Raw genomic sequence first — 21,999 nt, forward strand, 5'->3', positions numbered from 1 at the left:
GAGCAAGCCTACAGGACCCCTGAGTCTAGGAGTTGACCCAGCGCCCGGGGTTCCCCCGTGGGAGAGTGCCACGGGCGGGCTTGCCGGGCCACTGGCTCTGTTGGGTGGATGGCAGGGCTGGGGGCAACCTGGGGAGGAGTGGCTACAGGAAGCAGGGACTGAGAAGTGGGGCGGTGAGTGGTTACGAGCCCAAGGAGGGGGCATGGGTTGAGAAATGGGGGTGTCAGCTCTGAAACTCAGGGAGGGACGTGGATTTAGAAATGAGTGTGGAGACTGGCGGGCGAGCGGAGCCCATGCCAAGCCGTTCTGGGAAGTCTGCCCAAAACAAGGCAAGAGCAAAGCTGAAGAACCAAGCCTCAGGAAGTGGGGGCTGATTGGAACAAGGTGGATGGGAGACCCCAGCCTGCTGGCTGGGCGCGAGACAGAGCCCATCCCCATCAGTGCCAGGCCCTCCAGACCTGGGCAGAAAGGGGCCAGGGCTGCCCGGTGCCAGCTGGGAGCAGAGATGCCCCGTTGGCTACCGCTGGAGGGGGGAGGGGAGGGCGGGGGCTGCACCGGCCCGACACTCAGTTTCTCCTTTTCTTCCTTTAAGCTTCATGCCTCTTCCCAGAGATGTCACATCCCTCCTTTCTGCACAGGAGACTCAGCACAAGCCTGGTGTTGGCTTTTACCCTCTTCAAAGCCCCAGACAAGTGACTTTAGGACCCTATTGTGGGTGGGCAGTGGATACAGGACTGTGCCCACAGATAGCAAATGCCAGCCTCCCCACTCCCGCCACCACCCATCACCGCACGGAGGGTGCCTGCTGCCACCCAGGATAAGTGCTTCTCCCACACGCCGGCTTTCACACCACCCAAGCCGCCCACTGAGCCGCTAGAGGCTGGAGCCTGCCGGAGGATCTCTGGCCACCTGATTGCACCCCGAGTTGGCGGTGCCCTGTGTCTGGTCCCCGCACTCCCATCTAGCTATTCGTGACACCCACCACCTCCCATTCCCTTCCTCATCTTGAAACGTCCTCCCTGGGAACTGTTCTTCTGACAGTGTCTCTGACCACCAGGCAAGTTGCCCAACCTCCCCGAGACTCAGTTTTCTCATCTATAGGATGGAGCAGTGGCACCCACCTGTGATATTCGAGACTGTAAATTATTATTTTTTAATATGTATTTACTTATTTGGCTGTGTCAGGTCTTAGTTGCAGCACGCGGGATCTTCATTGAGGCATGTGGGATCTTTCGTTGCAGAGCGTGGGCTTCTCTCTAGTTGTGGTGTGCAGGCTCTAGAGTCCGTGGACTTAGTTGCCCCATGGCACGCGGGAGCTTAGTTCCCCGACCAGGGATCGAACCCGCGTCCCCTGCATTGGAAGGTGGATTCTTAACCACTGGACCACCATGGAAGTCCCGAGAGACTGTAAATTAGATAACATACCTAACACGCCTCGCCCAGTTCCAGTTTCTTCCTTGTGGGGAGTGGGACCCTCACCTGGGAAGGGCCAGGGAGGTTCCAGGAGACCCCTCAGAGGGCCCCCTCCCCTGCCCCTGACACAGGACATACAGCAGGGAACTGTGTCCTTGCCATCATGACCTATCTTTTGTCCTGAGTGACTGATACCCAGGATTGTCCACAGTTTCAAAGCAAGACCAAGGAAAGGAGGGCTCAATCCCCCGGACCTGTACCCAGAGAGCTCACCTTCCCCAACCACCATCTCCGCCCTCCAGGTACCCCTCTCACAGCTCACAGCCTGTGAGCTCCCAGGAACCTACAACACCAGGCCTTTTACGAGATGTGGCAGCTCCGGCTCCCTGCAGCCTGACTGCCAGGACGTAGCCCCTTCAAAAGGTCCCATGAGTGGCTCTGAGACATCCTGAAAGACCCCTCAGCGTGCCCTCTGCTGGCTGGCCAGCTGCGGCGCTGCACAGGACATCCTTCCCCTCTCCTGCTTGTGCAGGGCTGTGGCAGGCTAGACACTTGAAGCAGCTGTGCGCTGCCCTGTGCACCACGAGAACACCAGGGTCCCTGTCCCTGCCTGGGGCTCTGCCAGGTGCCAAAGCCCGTCTGCCAGCCTGCGACGTTCTGCTCCTCCAAAGTCCATGCTTCAGTCTCCATCTCTCTCTCGTTCTTCCCAGAAGCTAAGCGAAGCCCACGGGTCCTGGGAGAGAAAGAAGCTATGTCAACATCTACCCCAGCCGCCTGCCCTTCCAGGCTCCCCCCCTCTCCTGGTCACACAACAAAACCTGCCCTGCTCATCAATGGATGGGACCTTTGCAGGAGCCCAACTCCACTCCCCCACGACCAATTGCCTGGTGCACCTGGATTTCAGCCCCAGCCCAAAAAGTGTATGTAACTGAAGCAAGTGCTACCCCTCCCCACTGGTCAGTCCCGAGAGCACACCTGCCACGTGGCTTGTAGGGCTGAGGCCACTGCCTCACCTCCGTCCACTCGTGCAGAGCGACTCTGTGATTGTCTTTTTATTTTTCATATATCAGTACTATTATGGTTAATTGAGCATCAAAGATGTTTCCAAGATGTAGTTTTTGTACAGAGGCTTCCAGATGTATATAGACCAGAAAAGCTTTTGTGCAATTAAAAAAAAAAAATCAGGCACTTTTAGACAAGATGCATTTTTTAAAAATTGAAGTATAGTTGATTTACAATACTGTGTTAATTTCAGGTGTACAGCATAGTGATTCAGTGTTTTTGCACATTATATTCCATTATAGGGTATAATTCTCTGTGCTATATAGTAAGTATATCCTTGTTGCTTATCTGTTTTATAAACAGTAGTTCATATCCCATACCCATACCCATACCCCTAATCTGTCCCTCTCCTCTTCCCTCTCCAGTTTAGTAACAAGTATGTTTTCTATATCTGCGAGTCTTTTCTGTTTTGTATATACATTCATTTGTATTATTTTTTAGATTCCACATATAAGTGATAGCATATAGTATTTGTCTTTCTCTGTCTGACTTATTTCACTAAGCATAATATTCTCTAGGTCTAACCACATTGCTGCGAATGGCATTATTTCATTCTTTTTTATGGCTAATATTCCATTGTATATGTATACCACATCTTACTAATCCAGTCGTCTGTTGATGGGCACTTAGGTTGCTTTCACATCTTGGCTATTGTAAATAGTGCTGCTGTGAACATTGGGGTGCATGTATCTTTTTGAATTAGTATTTCCGTTTTTTCCAGATATATACCCAGGAGTGGAATTGCTGGATCATATTGTAGTTCTATTTTTAGTTTTTTAAGGAACCTCCATACGGTTTTCCATTGTGGCTACACCAATTTACATTTCCACCAACAGTGTACAAGAATTCCTTTTTCTTCACATCCTCACCAACATTTGTTATTTGTAGAGTTTTTGAGGATAGCCATTCTGAGAGGTGTAAGGTGATACTTCATTGTGATTTTGATTTACATTTCTCTAATAATTAACAATGTTGAGCATCTTTTCATGTGTCAGCCATCTGTGTGTCTTCTTTGGAAAAATGTCTTTTGCAATCTGCCCATTTTTTTATTGGATTTTTTTTTATTGAGTTGTATGTGCTATTTGTACACCAAATATTAACCCCTTGTCGGTCACACCATTTGCAAATATTTTCTCCCCTTCTGTAGGTTGTCTTTTCGTTTTGTTGATGGATTTCTTTGTTGTTCAAAAGCTTTTAAGTTTAATTAGGTCCCATTTGTTTATCTTTGCTTGTATTTCTTTTTCCTTAGGAGACTGATCCAAGAAAATATTGCTACAATTTATGTCAAAGAGTGTTCCACCTATGTTCTCTTCTAGGAGGTTTATGGTTTCATGTCTTACATTAGGGTCTTTAAACCATTTTGAGTTTATTTTTGTATATGGTATGAGGGATTGTTCTAATCTCATTATTTTATGTGTCTGTCCAGTTTTCCCAACACTATTTGTTGAAAGAGACTGTCTTTTCTCCATTGTATATTCTTGCCTCTTTTGTCATAGGTTAATTGATCATAGGTACATGGGTTTATTTCTGGGTTCTCTATTCTGTTCCATTGATCTGTGTGTCTGTTTTTGTGCCAATACCACACTGCTTTGATCACTGCAGCTTTGTAGTATAGTCTGAAGTCGGGGAGGGCTATACCTCCAGCTTTGTTCTTTTTCCTCAGGACTGCTTTGGCAACTTGTGCTCTTTTGCAGTTCCATATAAATTTTAGGATTATTTGTTCTAGTTCTGTGAAAAATCTCCTGGATATTTTGATAGGGATTGGACAAGATGACTTTTAAACCCTTCCCTCTTTGGGTGTGTGTGTGTGGTTTTTATTTTGGTTTTTTGAATTTTATTTTATTTTTTTATACAGCAGGTTCTTATTAGTTATCTATTTTATACATATTAGTGTATATATGTCAATCCCAATCTCCTAGTTCATCACACCACCACCCGTGCCCACCGCTTTCCCCCATTGGTGTCCATACATTTTTTTCTCTACATCTGTGTCTCTGTTTCTGCCCTGAAAACCAGTTCATCTGTACCATTTTTCTAGATTCCACATATATGCGTTAATATAAAATATTTGTTTTTCTCTTTCTGACTTACTTCACTCTGTATGACAGTCTCTAGGTCCATCCACATCTCTACAAATGACCCAATTTTGTTCCTTTTTATGGCTGAGTAATATTCCATTGTATATTTGTACCACATCTTCTTTATCCATTCGTTTGTCGATGGACATTTAGGTTGCTTCCATGACCTTGCTATTGTAAATAGTGCTGCAATGTATATTGGGTTGCATGTGTCTTTTTGAATTATGGTTTCTCTGGGTATATGCCCAGTAGTGGGATTGCTGGGTCATATGGTAATTCTATTTTTAGTTTTTTAAGGAACCTCCATACTGTTCTCCATAGTGGCTGTATCAATTTACATTCCCACCAACAGTGCAAGAGGGTTCCCTTTCTCCACACCCTCTCCAGCATTCATTGTTTGTAGATTTTCTGATGATGCCCATTCTAACCAGTGTGAGGTGATACCTCATTGTAGTTTTGATTTGCATTTCTCTAATAATTAGTGATGTTGAGCAGCTTTTCATGTGCCTCTTGGCCATCTGTATGTCTTCTTTGTCTATTTAGGTCTTCTGCCCATTTTATAATTGGGTTGTTTATTTTTTTTTGATATTGAGCTGCATGAGCTGTTTATATATTTTGGAGATTAATCCTTTGTCTGTTGATTCATTTGCAAGTATTTTCTCCCATTCTGAGGGTTGTCTTTTCATCTCGTTTATGGTTTCCTTTGCTGTGCAAAAGCTTTGAAGTTTCATTAAGTCCCATTTGTTTATTTTTGTTTTTATTTCCATTACTCTAGGAGGTGTATCAAAAAAGATCTTGTTGTGATTTATGTCAAAGAGTGTTCTTCCTATGTTTTCCTCTAAGAGTTTTATAGTGTCCGGTCTTAATTTAGGTCTCAAATCCATTTTGAGTTTATTTTTCTGTGTGGTGTTAGGGACTGTTCTAATTTCTTTCTTTTACATGTAGCTGTCCAGTTTTCCCAGCACCACTTATTGAAGAGACTGTCTTTTCTCCATTGTATATCCTTGCCTCCTTTGTCATAGATTAGTTGACCATAGGTGTGTGGGTTTATATGTGGCCTTTCTATCCTGTTCCATTGATCTATATTTCTGTTTTTGTGCCAGTACCATATTGTCTTGATTACTGTAGCTTTGTAGTATAGTCTGAAGTCAGGAAGTCTGATTCTTCCAGCTCCATTTTTTTCCCTCAAGACTACTTTGGCTCTTCAGGGTCTTTTGTGTCTCCTTACAAATTTTAAGATTTTTTTTCTAGTTCTGTAAAAAATGCCATTGGTAATTTGATAGGGATTGCATTGAATCTGTAGATTGCTTTGGGTAGTTAGTCATTTTCACAATATTGATTATTCCAATCCAAAAATATGGTATATCTCTCCATCTGTTTGTGTCATCTCTGATTTCTTTCATCAGTGTCTTATAGTTTTCTGAGTACAGGTCTTTTACCTCCTTAGGTAGGTTTATTCCTAGGTATTTTATTCTTTTTGTTGCAGTGGTGAATGGGATTGTTTCCTTACTTTCTCTTTCTGATCTTTCATTGTTAGTGTATAGGAATGCAAGAAATTTCTGTGTGTTAATTTTGTATCCTGCAACTTTACCAGATTCATTGATTAGCTCTAGTAGCTTTTTGGTGGCATCTTTAGGATTCTCTATGTATAGTATCATGTCATCTGCAAACAGTGACACTTTTACTTCTTTTCTGATTTGTATTCCTCTTATTTCTTTTTCTTCTCTGATTGCCTCATGTGGCTATGACTTCCAAACCTATGGTGAATAATTGTGGTGAGAGTGGACATCCTTGTATTGTTCTTGATCTTAGAGGAAATGGTTTCAGTTTTTCACCATTGAGAATGATGTTTGCTGTGGGTTTGTCATATAAGGCCTTTATTACGTTGAGGCAGTTCCCCTCTATACCCACTTTCTGGAGAGTTCTTATTATAAATGGGTGTTGAAGTTTGTCAAAAGCTTTTTCTGCATCTATTGAGATGATCATATGGTTTTTATCCTTCAATTTGTTAATATGGTGTATCACATTGATTGATTTGCGTATATTGAAGAATCCTTGCAATCCTGGGATAAATCCCACTTGATCATGCTGTATGACCCTTTTAATGTGTTGTTGAATTCTGTCTGCTAGTATTTTGTTGAGGACTTTTGCATCTATATTCATCAGTGATATTGGTCTGTAATTTTCTTTTTTTGTAGTATCTTTTCCTGGTGGAATGGTGGCCTCGTAGAATGAGTTTGGGAGTATTCCTTCCTCTGCAATTTTTTGGAAGAGTTTGAGAAGGATGGGTGTTAGCTCTTCTCTAAATGTTTGATAAAATTCACCTGTGAAGCCATCTGGTCCTTTTCTTTGTTGGAAGATTTTTAATTACCGTTTCAATTTCTTTACTTGTGGTTTCTCTGTTCATATTTTCTATTTCTTCCTGGTTCAGTCTTGGAAGGTTATACCTTTCTAAGAATTTGTCCATTTCTTCCATGTTGTCCATTTTATTGGCATAGAGTTGCTTGTAGTAGTCTCTTAGGATGCTTTGTATTTCTGCAGTGTCTGTTGTAACTTCTCCTTTTTCATTTCTAATTCTGTTCATTTGAGTCTTCTCCTTGTCGTTTCTTGATGAGTCTTACTAAAGGTCTATCAATTTCATTTATCTTCTCAAAGAACCAGCTTCTAGTTTTATTGATCTTTGCTATTGTTTTCTTTGTTTCTATTTCATTTATTTCTGCTCTGATCTTTATGATTTCTTTCCTTCTACTAACTTTGGATTTTGTTTGTTCTTCTTTCTCCGGTTCCTTTAGGTGTAAGGTTAGATTGTTTATTTGAGATTTTTCTTGTTTCTTGAGGTAGGCTTGTATTGCTATAAACTTCCCTCTTAGAACGGCTTTTTCTGCATCCCATAGGTTATGGACCATCGTGTTTTTGTTGTCATTTGTTTCTAGGTATTTTTTAATTTCCTCTTTGATTTCTTCAGTGATCTCTTGCTTATTTAGTAACATATTGTTTAGCCTCCTTGTGTTTGTGTTTTTTACGTTTTTTTCCCTGTAATTGATTTCTAATCTCATAGCGTTGTGGTCAGAAAAGATGCTTGATACGATTTCAATCTTCTTAAAGCTACCAAGGCTTGATTTGTGACCCAAGATGTGATCTATCCTGGAGAATGTTCTGTGTGCACTTGAGAAGAAAGTGTAATCTGGTGTTTTTGGATGGACTGTCCTATAAATATCAATTAAATCTATCTAGTCTATTGTATCATGTAAAGCTTGTGTTTACTTGTTAATTTTCTGTCTGGATGATCTGTCCATTGGTGTAAGTGAGGTGTACAAAACCTGGTCTGCCAGGTTTTCTCATTGTAAAGTTACTATTTTCCCCTTTAAAATGATTAACTCTTTTGTGGGAAGACACTTCGAGGCAATCTAGAGAGTCTGCTCCTCCTCAGATGCTCCCCCACTAGTTTTAGCATCTTTGGCATCTGTTGATTCTTTCCTGAATCGGCTATTACTGTGAAGGTTGCCAAACGGTGACTATTTCCATCATTCCTGTGACAGTTACTAATCAGCATTCTACTGTGAGAAAGAGCTTTCCCTTCTCATTTATTTACATGAGTATAGACTCATGAATTCCTATTTTATTCAATGAATTACAATTATTTTTATTATTCATTTTGATGCTCAAATTGGGCCAGATGGTCCTTTCAACTGTCCTTTCAGTTGTCTCCTGACTCCTGTACCCTTTTGACAAATCTTCATCATTTTGTGAACATTTCCTTACTTTCTGGGGCAACAGATGTTCCAGGCCCACATATACCTTTCCTGCCCCAGCCCTAGATTTAGCCTGGCCCTCTCTCCAAGGAGTCTGGTTCTTTTTGTTGGAGAGTGGTATTTAGGTGGGTTCATTGCCACTGGGGTGTTGTTGCTTCTGGATCCTCTCAGAAGACAGAGCTGGGAAATGTGTGTGGACACACACACGCACTCACACCTGCATCAGTATTTACCTGTATATAGTAAAAAACCCTGAGTTCACAATGAATCTTCCCCTTCCAGCTGAACACTACAGAGTTCATTCTAACCTAACTCCCTTCTCTGGCAGTGAGAGACCCGCCCCCGTTTCTCCATATATTTCATTTGCTCGTTTCCCTGTGTGTAGCCAGTCTTCTGCTCTGCTGCCCCTGGGCCCCCGGCCAGGCCGGCTTCTAAGGCTCCGATCACTTCCCTGCCCCAGCTACTTCCTCTGCCCCCTGACCACTTCCTTGGCCCCAGCCCCAAAGCCCCACTGGCTCTGGCCACTTCAAAGGAAGAGCAAGGAAAGAAAGCAAAATGATACATGTCTTAAAGAAAAAAGGAGAAGGGAAGGGAAAAAGGAAGAGCTGACTGGATTTTAAGGAGACACATCCTGGGGTCCATTCCAGGTCAGATGGCTGAAGAGGGATTTCTGGATCTGAAGCTTTTCTCCAGGGCTCTTCCCCAACCCGCCTGCGCACCTCCCTTTCCCATCTCATCAAATGGCAGCGACATCAGCCAAGTTCCCAAAGTCGGGGATCTGGAGTCACGCTCCCTGGCGAGCCCCACGCCCTCACTAGCCCCTCCCCCTCCACTGCACCTCCCCGGTTCAAGCACCAGAGTGGGGTTGCCGGGGCCCCCATCTTCCACTTAAATCGCTCTTAGAACAAAATCCAAACTCTGCAGGTCCCAACAGAACCAAGAGACCCACGATCTGGTCTCTCTGCCTCTCCCTCCTTCACCCAAGTTGGAGTCTGTGACTCTTAGAAAGAGGTTTGGGGGAGACGAGGTGGTTAAAGATTCAGACCAGTCCTGAGGGCAGAAGAAAGACCAAGGAAAGCATTTCAGGGGCTGGCAGAGGTGCGGGAGGGCAGAGGCAGGGCGGGAGGAGGTGGCTTCCAGACAGTGAGAGGTGGGCAGGCCTGGGTGGGGAGTCCAGCCCCTGCTGAGCTGATGTCTGAGTGGAGGAAATGCTGCTGGGGGCGGGGATTGGGCCTGGACAGCCAAATTCCACACTACCCCTCGCTCTGCTCCATCAGGGCAGCTGCCTCTGGACGTGTGGGAGCCCCAGGTTTGGGGGACTCCGGGGCTTGGGCTGAATCCAGCTCTACACCCGCCACTGCCTCTGAGGCCTCCGACACCCTTCCAGCCTCCGCAGGCCCAGGATCTCCCCACTGGGAAAATAGAAACAGTAACGACACCAGCGCCTCCCACCCCGCCATTCTCGTCACAGCAGACAAATGGTATTGTCTCCCTGCTTAAGATCTTTCTAGTGACTTTCCCACCGACTTGAAAGAAACGCTTTGCTATAGTTGGGATAATAAGCCCACTGCCCCACCACCACTTCTGCACACTTTCGCATTATTTGTAAAATTTCCACAATGCTTGTATATACTTTTCATTTTAAAACGAAGCCTGGCAGAGCCCGAGGAGAAGGTGCCGGGCAGCAGCGTCTTCCCGGCGCCCCCTTGCTGGCTTCCTCCCGGGGGCCCTCGCCTTCTTTCAGTTCCCCATTTAGTGACAGCAGACAGCACTGAAGTTAAAATTACCCTCTGGGAAAGTTCGGCCTGCAGGGTGCTCCGGCCTCCCTGCCTTGCTCCGCCTTCCCCTGGAGGGTGTCTGAAAGTCAGAGCCCAAGAACTAGTTCTGGAAACACCACATTTCTCAGAGGCCGCAGCCCTGAGCTTCCAACAGTCTGGACATCAGCTGTCCTTTGTTTTAAAGACCCTAGTGGTCTGGGGCCTTGGGGCGGGGGCAGCCCTGTCCCCTTGCTCTGCACTTTCCCAGGAGTACTGTACCTGGACGAGCACAGGTGCCAAGCCGTAGACTGAAGGGGTCTCTCCCTGCAGAGTCCGGCTCAGCAACCCACATCGCAGTGTGGGAAGCTACAGCTTTTCAACTGTGAAGTCCGTTTTAGGCACTGCACACATGTCTCAAAACAGGGGTAGGACCTGTCATTAGCCGTGCAAGGCACCTGGGGGACTGCATGAGGCTGAACCTAGCAGGGCCCCTTTCCTTCGAAAACTTATAAGCTTGTGGGGAGGCAGGCACGGCTGGGCTTGGCAAGGCGCTGTCTGCAGGGACTCCCTGAAATGATCTTGCTGGAAATCACCTGGAAATTTCCATAGACCTGGAAAGAGGATGCAAGAGAAGAGTTAGGTATCTTGTTTCACGATCTGAACTAACCACTTTTTTTTTCCTGCATCGCTTTTGGTGATGAACATAAATTCGCGTCCATTCAGTCAATCCCACAAACCACGAGGGACGTCTGCTCTTTGCCCCGCACGTCGTAAGTTCAGAGCCGACTTTACGCAGGAATTGCCGCTCTGTGTTTTTCAGATCAAGCTTCTGCTCTGTGCGCTGGGGATCTGCCACAGAGAGAAGAAATTTGTTCCTAGTGGTGGGAGAGTTGCCGCAGAGCAGAAAGCCCATCACTCCCCCGGGGTGCCACCCTGGGGAGCATCTGTAACTGTGAGGGCCGCTGTCCGCAGCGAACGGCTAGCGTGGGCTTCAGGGTTTCCTTCTCTGTTTCGGAATGACTTGGTGAATCTCTTCAGGAAGGCAGCGGCTGTGGAATGAGGAATTGAAATCTGGTGGCCGTTAAGGATCCAGGGCAGCCCCCTGCCCCAGAAGTGTGGCCGGTCCCCCTCCTGGTGTGAGGGCTGCCCTTGCCTGCAGGACACGCGAGCCTTACTTTCCCACTGCTTCCCTGGGCGTCTTGTCACCGTGGGCTCCGTGGGCTGCTTCTGTGCTGTGTGTCCCACGTTCGAGCCCACACCCCCTCCAAATCCCCTGGCTTCTGGTGGTGTTTGGAGGATGGGAGGCACGGCTGCGTGATGGGAGGGTGGGGGACCTCCCACCCCTGCTCCCTCCCTATGGGCCTGGCTTCGCGGAAGGCCTCAGCTCCGGCCTGGCAGCCCCTCTCTGGGTCCTGCGTCTGCCCCCCGCATGCTTGGATCAGGAGGGAAACTGCTCCCCCACTTCGCAGGTGTATTCCTACACCCTGCCCGCTAAGTCCTTCTGAAATCCCCCCAGGTGAATGTGGCATCTGCTTCCTGCCTGGACCTGACTGATACACACGACGACCTTGTAGTCAGACATTTTACATTTTAAAGTGTTGGAAAGGCATCACCTTTGGCAGATCAGATTGAGGGTGAAGGAAGGGGGTGCTCTCCTGCTACCTACCCTCCCGCCAGCCACTTCTCCGTATCCCCCGCCCCAGGCCCACATAGGGTCCTCTCTGACCATCTCTCCCCCGACTCATCCTGACCCTAATCCCGCGAATCCATCCAAGCACCACCTGCCGAGCATCCCACGACGGCCAGGCCCTTTGGCACCATCTGCGGACGCGGCAGTAAGCAGGTCGGGCCCCTGCTATGGGCTGCATGGGCAGGCGGACTCAGACGTGACCAGGCACCCATCCCCACGGGGCCCCGGTGCTCCTGCTGGCCCACGGTCAAGGCACTGTCCACTTGGAAACCCCGACTCCCACTCCTGGCTTTGACTTGGCCATCCTGCCTGACAGAGGGCCTTTCTCGGCCCAGCTCAGCAGTGAGAAGGCCGTGGCTGGGCTCCTCCTTCCTAGGCATACAGAGCCTCCGACCCACCTGTCCAGATTGCACTCCTCACCCCCATGAGCGGGGCTGCGGTTGGACTCAACCCTCATTCTCCACCTTCCTGGGAACCTGGGCCACCTGGGCAGCCAGCAGCGGTGGTTCACCAGGCCCTGGTTCCCTGGCCTCTGTGACCAGTCCAAGCACACGCAGTGTCCCAGCAGCTCTGTCTCAGCGCTCAGCACCCGCCCACCTCCTCCCTCACTGGATCCATAGGGTTCAGATGAATTTTAGAGTGTTCTGTTCTTCTGCACGCTTAGTACCCGGCGTATTTCATCAATTCTAAGGTGTTTATTTTGTCATATTAACATCTCCGAAATCAGTTGTACCCACAGCTTGATAGTGTATCTTGGTTTATGCTTTAGCTTCTAGCAGTACATAAAATAATACGTGTCTCAGCATTGGTGCATCTAAATTGCCATAGCTCATGTGCTCTCTCAAACGCACATTCCCCAGACCTCCTCCAGCTGAGAACCCTTTTCCAGACTCACACATGAGTCGTTTCACTTTGACTTTCTTTGATACTTTCACATCCTTTTTCCATACGCCTAATGGCTTGTCATCCATTAGCTGTAAATTCTTTGACAGGATGACACTTGTCATGACTGCTTTAACTGAATCGAGTTCATCGACCTTGTGTCGTGTCAAATTATTTTTGTTATTCCGCTCACTTTGGGTTTTCAACCTATTTAAGTTACTTTTTAGAAGGCCCGGCTTTTTGTTAAACTCTCTACTAATTTACTGAATAGCTTAAGCCACACACTCAAACACAGAGACGTGCCCTCACGTACAGATTTATACGTGCGTGCATTGCATCCCACACGCAGATACTTGTGGAGAGAGAGACAGAGACAAGGGGAGACAGAGAGGCAAGTGTGGAGCCTTAGTGAAGGTGAGTGACGGAGAGACAGGGTCTCTGAAGGCAAACGCATCCTCACCGCTACTTGGGGTTACCACCAGGAACAGGGCTCAGGGACAGGTCTGAGTCCTGGTCCATTCCCAGATGTCTGCATCTGTCCCGGTCTGGGTCGTCCTGCCTTGTCTGCTCTCCCAACTCCACTTACCTGTGGCCCTGATGACCTCCCACGTCAGTGCCAACCGTGCCGGAACAATAGGCACCTGACTTGAAGGGGGGCGAGTCAAGACAATCCAGCCTCGCTCAGCCCAGACCCCACCGACCTGGGTGGGCTTTCCAACGTGCACCCTATTTCCCTATTCTCCTTTCCCATGGGCGATGGGTCCCAGCAGCAGGCAGCCCCCGGAGGAGCAGTTGGGCCCCTGACCTCTAACTCCAAAGATAGCCCCTCCTCAACTCATTTTTAGATCACATGAATGTCATTGACCTGTTAGCTACTATGACAATGGGGGGTGACTCATGGGCGCTCTGCTTCTTCAAGGCCTGGGAAGCCCCACCCAGAGGGGGAGGCTCTTTGGGGCTCATCCCCATACCCACCAGCAGCCTGATCTCTTGCTTCTGTCCAGCTGCCCCCGGCTCGCTGCTCTTCCCTAAAGCCCGGCTGCATCACTCTCCTCCACCTGGGGCTGCAACCTCACTCAGCATCTTCTTGGCTGGATCAGGAACACCCGGCCTTACACCGTCCAGTTTTGCCATCTGTGCCGGGGAGGGAGAAGTCCTCTGGGTCTCTAACTGGGCAGGTGGGGTGACAGTGGTGCCGTTCCTTGAGATGGAACACCAAGGAGGGGCGGGGCCGGGGACTGGGCAGGGAGGATGGACAGGATGTTGGGACATGTTGGGTTAGGAGCAGTAGGGTACAGCACTGGTGAGACCCTAAGCCTCCTGCTTGCAGTTCTCCCATCCTACCCTGCTGCCTGATATAGCCCACCAGGGGGAAATCACAGAGACGGGGCCTTCGTGTGGGCGGGGCTTCAGCAGGGGCGGGGCCTCAGTGGGCGGGGCTGGCTGCCGAGGGCCGAACTTGAGTTTCCTGCTGGAGCCACCAGGCGATAAGAAGGAGACCTGGCCCCAGGGCATTTGAACAGCCCAGTAGAATTACCCTCCTGCTCTTCTGTCATCAACAACAGAGATACAAATCAGGGAAGATTTTTGTGCTGCCTCAACCATTTTCTGAGTTTTGACGAAACAGAATTATATCAAATGAAAAATATAAAAATAAAAGCAAAACGATTGCTATAATAGATTTTTCCCGTGTTTAAAAATAAATGATCTTGGGGGTGGGGTAATAACTCCCCCCACCAAACACACACACACACATACACACAAGAAGTCTAGAAAAAATATTCTAAACTATTAAAAATAGGTCTCTTGGGGTTGTGGGACTACAGGTGATTTCTTTTTTTTTTTTTTAATTCTGTATTTAAATTTTTTTCCATAATGAAAATGCATTACTTGGTAGCATAATACTTTTAAAAATAAAAGTTCTTTAAAAACTGAAAGAAAAAAATCTTTAAAACTGTCCTATCTGTGCCTTCTGCAGAGTGGCTCTTAGGGGCTGTGAGGGTGTGGGCATCGCAGGCAGGCCCTGCGCAGGAGCCCAGGGCTTCTTCTGGATCGTGGTCACTCCCTCGGCCTCGCTGGTCTCTGCTGCAGGTGGCCTTTGTGGTTGGGTGATGTTCCAGCCTGTTCAATGTGCTTCTGCTTGGGATTTGTCCTCAGGCATCTGAAGGCGTCCCCATGAGGTTCTTCACCAAGCTGGACCAGCTTATCGAGTTTTACAAGAAGGAAAATATGGGCCTGGTAACCCACCTGCAGTATCCTGTGCCGCTGGAGGAGGAGGACGCAGGCGATGAGCCGGAGGAGGAGACAGGTAGGAAGGGACGGAGGGGAAGGTGCCTCCGGGACCCTGCCTGCCATCTAAGTCCCATAGTGAAGTTCTGGGGTGTTTCTCTCACTTCAAGTGCTTGTAGATTGGGTGGGTCCGGTTATCAGAGGGGGTGACGTGGTGGTTAAAGACCAGTTAGGAACACAGGCTCTGGGGTCAGACAGAGCTGGGTCAAACTTCCTGCACCCCATATTCTTAGCTGTGTGACCGTAGGTGAATTACTTAACCTCTCTAAACCACAGACCTCTCTTAAAGAGACACTAAAAATAATATCTACCTCTCAGGGTGTCGTCAAAGGAGTCAGTGTAGATCCCAGCGCCCAGTACATAGTAAGCACTCAATAAATGCAGCTAAAATCATTGTCAAAATAATTAGCTGAATTTTGCTGTGAAGAGAATGAGGAAGAAGATTGTTGCACCAAGCTGGAAGGATGAGAAAGGATGTTTCTTTATATCATCATTAAAAGAAAATAAAGTACAGCCCCTAAAAGGTATGTGAGAGTCAGTCCTGCTGTTTAGACAGGGGAGGGACAGACTAATAGAGCGAGCGTCGGGCAGAGAGAGGCAGTGCAGCGGGGGAGCTCCCCTTCTCTTCCCCTCAAAAGTTCATGTCCTGAAAGAAAGCCCTGACATACGTAACTGAACCCCTCAACTGCTCAGGGCTCCTCCTAAGTCCCAGGGCTTGGAACCAAGACCCCCGGCGTCTCCCCTGACGGACAGATTAGACCAGAGGTGTGGGGTCCCCGGCCTGACTCCGCCCATCCCTGGCTGCTGCCCGCCACGTGCTGGGCGTCCTTGCAACCTGCTCCGTGGGCCACCCTTCCTCCCACCTGCCTGGAGACAGGTGAGCGATAGCATGTCGGCAGCCTCCTCCGAGGGTAAACTCTGAAGAGCCGTCTCACCGGCTCCCGGAGGAGACGAGGGCCAGGCAGAGTGTTTCAAAAGGAGCGCAGGTCTGCAGAGGTGAAGGGGACCCAGGCAGCCGTGTCCCTTGTCGCCTCCCTGGCCCAGTGAGAGGCGCCCTCAGCTGTGAAGTAGCCAGAGCCGACATGTCCACGTGTGAGTCCAGGGTCACTCTCCAGCGCTGTGCCTGGGCCGCATGTCCCCCAGCTGTCCCCAGGAGCCCAGGCTCGGCCTCGACACCGAGAAGCCGATAAATGCCCTCCGCACTTCCCTCTCACCCCCCAGGCCAGCTTTTCTGCCCCTCCGGGCATGGCCGTCTAAAGAAAGACCCCAACACTAGAAAAAGACCCCCCAAAAGATCTGGAAAGAGAAGCACAATCTCAGGACGGCTGGTTTCCCTTCCCAAAAAAGGCCCATTGTCTGCTTGAACCCAAGCCTCTCCCACCCCCAGTCCAAGGGATCGGATTTGGCTCAGGTCTCCTCAAGGTGCTGCCCGTCCCCAGGGGGCTCAAAACGAGACCATGACCGTTGAAAGAACCCCAAGCCAGGTGAGGAAGTGAAGGAACTCAGCCCCACCCATCATCCTTTAAAGAGAATGTCCCCGGGCAGCTCTGTGTCCAGAGCCGTGGGGCAGCCATTCTGTGTGAAAAGAGGCTCGGACAGGAGGTCGCAGACCCCAGGGGCTCAGGACCCTCACCCATTTGTGGTACGAGCAGGATGGAAGTTTTCAAGGTGAACGGACAGGAGTCCCATCTCCCAGACCAAGTCCAAGTCATTTGTTTCATATCTCAGTTCACTGGGTGGAGGGAGCCCCTCACTTTCTTTCATTGTCTCTGGGGGTCTGGAGGGAGAGAGGAAGGACAGAGGCTGGAGAGAAAGGGCAAAGAAAAGGGGGCCAGGGTGGGAGAGAGAGGAGCAGTGTGGCCGGACCTGCCTGCTCCCCGGTCCAGCTCCTCCCATGACGGGAGCCCAGTCTCTGCCGGTCCAGGGCCCCTGCTCTGCCCCGAAGCCGGCCGTCCTGCTGAGCTTCTGGGGCTGCTGGCTGCAGCCGTCCGAGGCCAGCAGCCCTGCCGGCGTGGCCATCGGACCCCAGCAGGTGTTTGCAGAGCTCCTCAAGGGGACAAACTCTGTGTTGGGCCCCGGGGCAGAGACAAACAAGACCAGGTCCCTGCCCTTGGCAGGCTCCCCGTCTAGCCCAGGAGCCAGCTGGCAAGGGAGCGGGGCCGGGAAGGGACAGTGCGGGCACAGACGGGTCTGTAGCTGGGCGCTGTGGCCTGGACCCCACGTGGCGGGTGGGCAGGATCACCGCACAGAGGGCGGAGAGGGTGGGCCACGTGCCCCTCTCCGCGGGCGGTGATCCCGAGGGAGGGAGCACGCAGCCCAGACAGCACTCCTGCTCTTGTCTTGGGTAGAAGGGGTCCTGTCTCCCCCCGAGCTGCCACCCAGAAACATCCATTTATCTGCCGGGCCATGTGAGGCCAAGGAGGTCCCTGTTTCCAACGAGAATCCTAGAGCCACGGAGGTCAGCCGGCCAAGCCTCTCGGAGACGTTGTTCCAGCGCCTGCAGACCATGGACACCAGTGGGTGAGTCCCCCCCTGGCAGACCCCGCCACACCCGGGTAGCTCACCCTGTGCTCTGTCCTGGAGATGCCTCTTCCACCCTAGGGCAGGTGGCTGTGGAGCCCGCCAGCCTCCCGACGGCGGGCCTGAGGGATCCCAGCTCGCGGGGCAGCTCTGGCTGCACGGGCACTGGATGGCCCTGATCCGGTGCTCCATGTCCCCCAGGCCCCACGGCGTGGCAGGAGCTGGTTCTGGAACGATGGGTAGTTCTCTGCTGCAGGTGGCATGGCCCTGCTCCAGACTTCAGGGGCCTATGCTGTGATTCCCGCGCTGGGGCTTGCCGTGAACTCACATGGCATCTTTTCCCATCCCGAAGACTCCTCCCACCATGCGGTCCACTGACTCAGATGGTCCCAGTGGAGGAGCTGCCTGCACTGCCTCCTGGACCCGCTCTGGGCCCCATGCAAAGGAGGCCAACTTCCTTGTCACCGGGAAACGGGTCAGAACAATTGTTCCATGTGTGGTGTGGGCTGTGAGGTCTACACCGCGAGCCACTCCTTTCTCTGTGGTGGCAGGAGTGAGATGCAATCCTTTTAACACTTGGTTTCACCTGCCCTGATCCAGGGCTCTCAGGATCTGGCCCCGTATGTGGTACCAGACTGGTCCATGGGGATGAGGTCCTGCAGTTCCTTCGCCTCCCTCAGCAGGCCCAGGCTGGATGATGGGAGGTGGAGATATGGCTGGGAGGGGCGTTGGTTATTTTGCAAATCAGAGGCCCTGACTTTAACACAGGCCAGGGGATGGCTTCCACAGGGAGGACGCTCCGTGAGGGGAACCGTGTCCCCAGCACCCAGCATGTCACCTAGCACGGAGTCGGCACTCCCTAGATCTGTGTTGAATGAATTAATTTGTACACAGCCATCTCCATGTGTTAAAAATTTAAAAACATTTTTTTGTTTCTTCATGAGAAAAAGGCCCTCCAAAGAATATTCTATTGGCAGGGCTAATGCAACATCTCCAACTTGAAAGATTAATTTGAGACAGTCAGGGCTGCTCACCTACCATCTGATTTAGCCAAATACAAAGGAAATGCCTGAAGGTACACACAAGCCAGCGGTTGCTAAGATATCTGGTGTTTCTATATTTCCACCTTGACATTTCCTCTAATTCTTCTCCGGGCCCGCCAGGTTGTATTCTCTGCACACTCCTGGAATTCCTTGTGCTATTTATCAAGAAGCTAAATATCCAGTGCTTTGAATATGTTGATCCGTTATCATGATTATCCTGATATATGTATCTATATAACAAATGCTTATTAAAATAGTTCAGGCAGAGCCCATTGTTTAGTTTCCTTGAGATTCTATTTCTCTCCAGGTTTAGGTGTTAAATGCAGGACAGTCCTTGAGGAAATAGGCAAGGATGTTCAATGGTGCCACTGTTGCCCATCTCCTCCTGACTCTCCCACATGGTCTATTGGCTACATCTCCTTGTCAGTCCCTCCTCTCTAGGGACAGGTCTTCTCTACGGACTCAGGGCCCAGTGGGGCAGGACAGGTGTTCAGCCAAGCCTCCACGCAGCCTCCTGAGAGGGGACGGGGGCAGCTGAGGGCTGGTGAGTGCGGGAGGCCCGCCCTCTCTGGTGTGGCTTCTCAGCTAACAAACGGCAATGGAACTTGCCTAAAACTTCTGCTTGGAGATGGAGATGTGTGGGTGGAGCACATTGGAGAGACCATGGTGCCTGCCCTCAGTTCTCTTCTGGGTCATGAAAAACTAAGCTTCTGCCTTGTGTTTGCAAGTTAATCTATGTTGCTTATAAAATAGCTTTGTACACAGAGGACTGCCTTTAGATTATTCTTAATTATAAGACAACCTGCACAGTCTTTTGTGCAAGTTAATTAGATCTAATCAGTTAGGTCATAGTTAATAAAAGACTGCTGAGTAAAATCAACCTTCTCTAATAAACAGTTTAACATCTTTATGTCAACACTTTTCTACAACAAACATTTTAACAAATATAGCTTCCTAAAGCAAGTACTGATGGTCTCAAAGTTACAAGTCAATAGGCACGAGAACTGTTAAAGTACATATCTTAATGCTGTAGGAGAGATTTTGTCCTTTTCAGCAAAACAGACTGAGGCAGAAACTGGATGTTTATGGTGTCAAGACTCAGAATAAGTATAGATTAAACTTAAATATTCTGACAAGTGGTATGTAAATAGTTGCTGACTTCTCAGGCTAAATAAGTCAAAATGGCTAATCTATGTCTTTTCAGTCTTAAGAGCAGCAGCCTTTCGTTCCTTCAAGGATCCTACAGAAAAAAAACCGCTGTGACCTCTAGTTTCCACTTGATTGCAAGGCTGGAGCAAAGCTATTTAAGGCTTGTACGAATTTTTTCACACATGTAAATCAACATCCTTGAGCCTCGGTTTCCTTGTTTGTAAAATAGGAATAATAGTAATATCTGCCTCATAACATTGACTTGTGGATTAGAGGGGAAAAAAGAGCATATAGTGCTAAGCAGAGTGACTGGTATATTATGCTCAGGACATACTTGCTGTAATTATAATGTTCATTATTATAGGAACAAAAACTCAAAAGTTATCCAGAAAAAAATGGTGCTGGGTGATAGAATGTAGAGGTGTGATCAGACTTCGGGGGCAGCCCTGGCGCGATGCGGCCCGGGCTCTGCCTCTGCTGGGCCATCCTGTGCGAGGCGAGGGCGGGTCCCCAGCCCATGTGCTTCATCCGTGATTGAAAGGGACTGGACCAGACCAGGGGCAAGGGCTGGGGGTGCAAAGGCCCGGCACCTAGGCTGCCAATACCATACCCCCAGCCCCATCACTCAGCACAGAGACTTCCCCTCGGAGCCTCGGATGACTGGGAACCTCCTTGACACAGAGTTCCAGGTGGCCCTTGCCTGTGAACTTGGAGTTGGCCTGTGAGCTGGAGCCATTTGCCCTCTCTGGACTAGAGCATCCCTCAGCCCTCAGATCCTATCTTTAGGAATTGATGAAGCAGGAGAACAAGTCCTCTGTACATTTTCAAAGCTGTTCTGTCTCCTTTTCAAAGGATAAACATTTCCCATCCCCAGCCAGTATCACTTCCTTCCACCTACCGGAAAAGCCTTTATGGGTGGGTTTAGAGGCAGCCTCCCTTGCGGGCCCTTTACTCTTGTCTGACCTGATCTCTGCCCCTTCAGTAAGACCCAGGGAGCCTGTCCAGGTGTGCGAATGTTCTTCTGGGGCCGGTGTCTCAGCTGGAGACTCTGAGAATTCAGACTTCTTCTTCTACCTGTTACTGTTGGTGTCTATGGTTTAGGAACCGAAGAAGCATGTTGTTATCTCTCCTTTTTTTTTTCTTCAGGCTTCCAGAAGAGCATCTGAAAGCGATCCAAGATTATTTAAGCACTCAGCTCACCCTGGACTCTGATTTTGTGAAGTCGGGCTCCTGCAGTCTGCCTCATCTGAAGAAACTGACCGCGCTCCTCTGCAAGGAGCTCTATGGGTAATGGCTGCCTGTGAAGATGGGAGGAAGGGGGACAGTGGGCGAGAGAACCAGCTCGTTAGGGTGACCCCTGCACTTAGCCCGGGTGTCCAGCTCAGGATAATTGGGCTGTTGGTGGGGCTTAGAAATCTGGTTGTTGGAGGTTTTGTTTTCATGGCATTTGAACTTGGTGGTTGTTGGCTTTTTTTTTTAAACGAAAGTTAATTTGAGGCCAGTTGCTATGGGAAGGGGTGGGCAGGAGTACACTGCCAGCCCTTCCACACTTGCTAAGGATCCAGAGGCTGAGGCTTTTGCTGCTGTTTGTCTTTCTTGCTGTAGCCAGCACATTTGATAAGCACATAAGGGCACCAAGAGGAGATAAATTAAAATCAGCCTATTTTCTACGTGGGTGGTGATGGCTCAAGATTGCCAGTGACGGCAGGTTTTTAAAGTGAGCCAATTCACCAAAACTTCAGTGTTCTGCTACTGAATTCACTGAAGGACCAATTGGTAAAAATTCCAGTTTCTTTTAGTGTTTTAATTTCATTACGTGCTTTAATTTCATTACCTTTAAAATTAAGTTTAATTACATTTTAATTGTTAAAAGGGCAAACTTAAAGCTGATACACTATCTGAAGAATTGACAAAAGAATTTTTTAAATGCTTGAAAAAATAGAAAATCACATTTAAAAGCATCTGAAAGAAATCACAGGGACCCAGAACAATCCCACGGCAAATGAAAGGTCGACATTTTGGTTGGAAAGATAGCATTTCATGTGGGTGAGGTTTTATCAGCCTATAGTGTTTTGTGTTTTATTACATATACAGCAGTTTCAAAATTCTTTTGTCAGTTTCTCTGGTGCCGTATCTATCTCAGCTTAGTTTCTATGCAAAAAAGAATCTTTCATCATCAGCAATCAAATTGAACTTTCCTTCTAAAGGCTCTTAAAAAGCACAATCAGTACATTTGGTAAATTTAACAAATAATTTCTTTGACAAATTGAGCACTCATCAAATTGGCCAGTCAGGTTTACTTTCAGTGAATTGGCTTTCAACTAATGCAGTTTCAGCCCATTGGACCCAGAGCCATCATTTTTA

The 21,999-nt window shown here is 48.8% G+C and overlaps 1 protein-coding gene across 1 annotated transcript in view; it reads left to right on the plus strand.

Annotated features, from left to right (window-relative positions):
- Positions 1 to 21,999, plus strand: part of INPP5D (inositol polyphosphate-5-phosphatase D) — a 130,029-nt gene that overhangs the window by 46,412 nt on the left and 61,618 nt on the right. Inside the window, exons 3-5 of the mRNA XM_057551877.1 lie at positions 14,792 to 14,942; positions 17,272 to 17,443; positions 20,782 to 20,922. Coding sequence (XP_057407860.1) covers positions 14,792 to 14,942; positions 17,272 to 17,443; positions 20,782 to 20,922 — 464 coding nt within the window. The remainder of the gene's footprint in view (positions 1 to 14,791; positions 14,943 to 17,271; positions 17,444 to 20,781; positions 20,923 to 21,999) is intronic.

This window comes from Balaenoptera acutorostrata, chromosome 8 (assembly GCF_949987535.1).
Source record: "Balaenoptera acutorostrata chromosome 8, mBalAcu1.1, whole genome shotgun sequence".
Lineage (NCBI taxonomy): Eukaryota > Metazoa > Chordata > Mammalia > Artiodactyla > Balaenopteridae > Balaenoptera > Balaenoptera acutorostrata.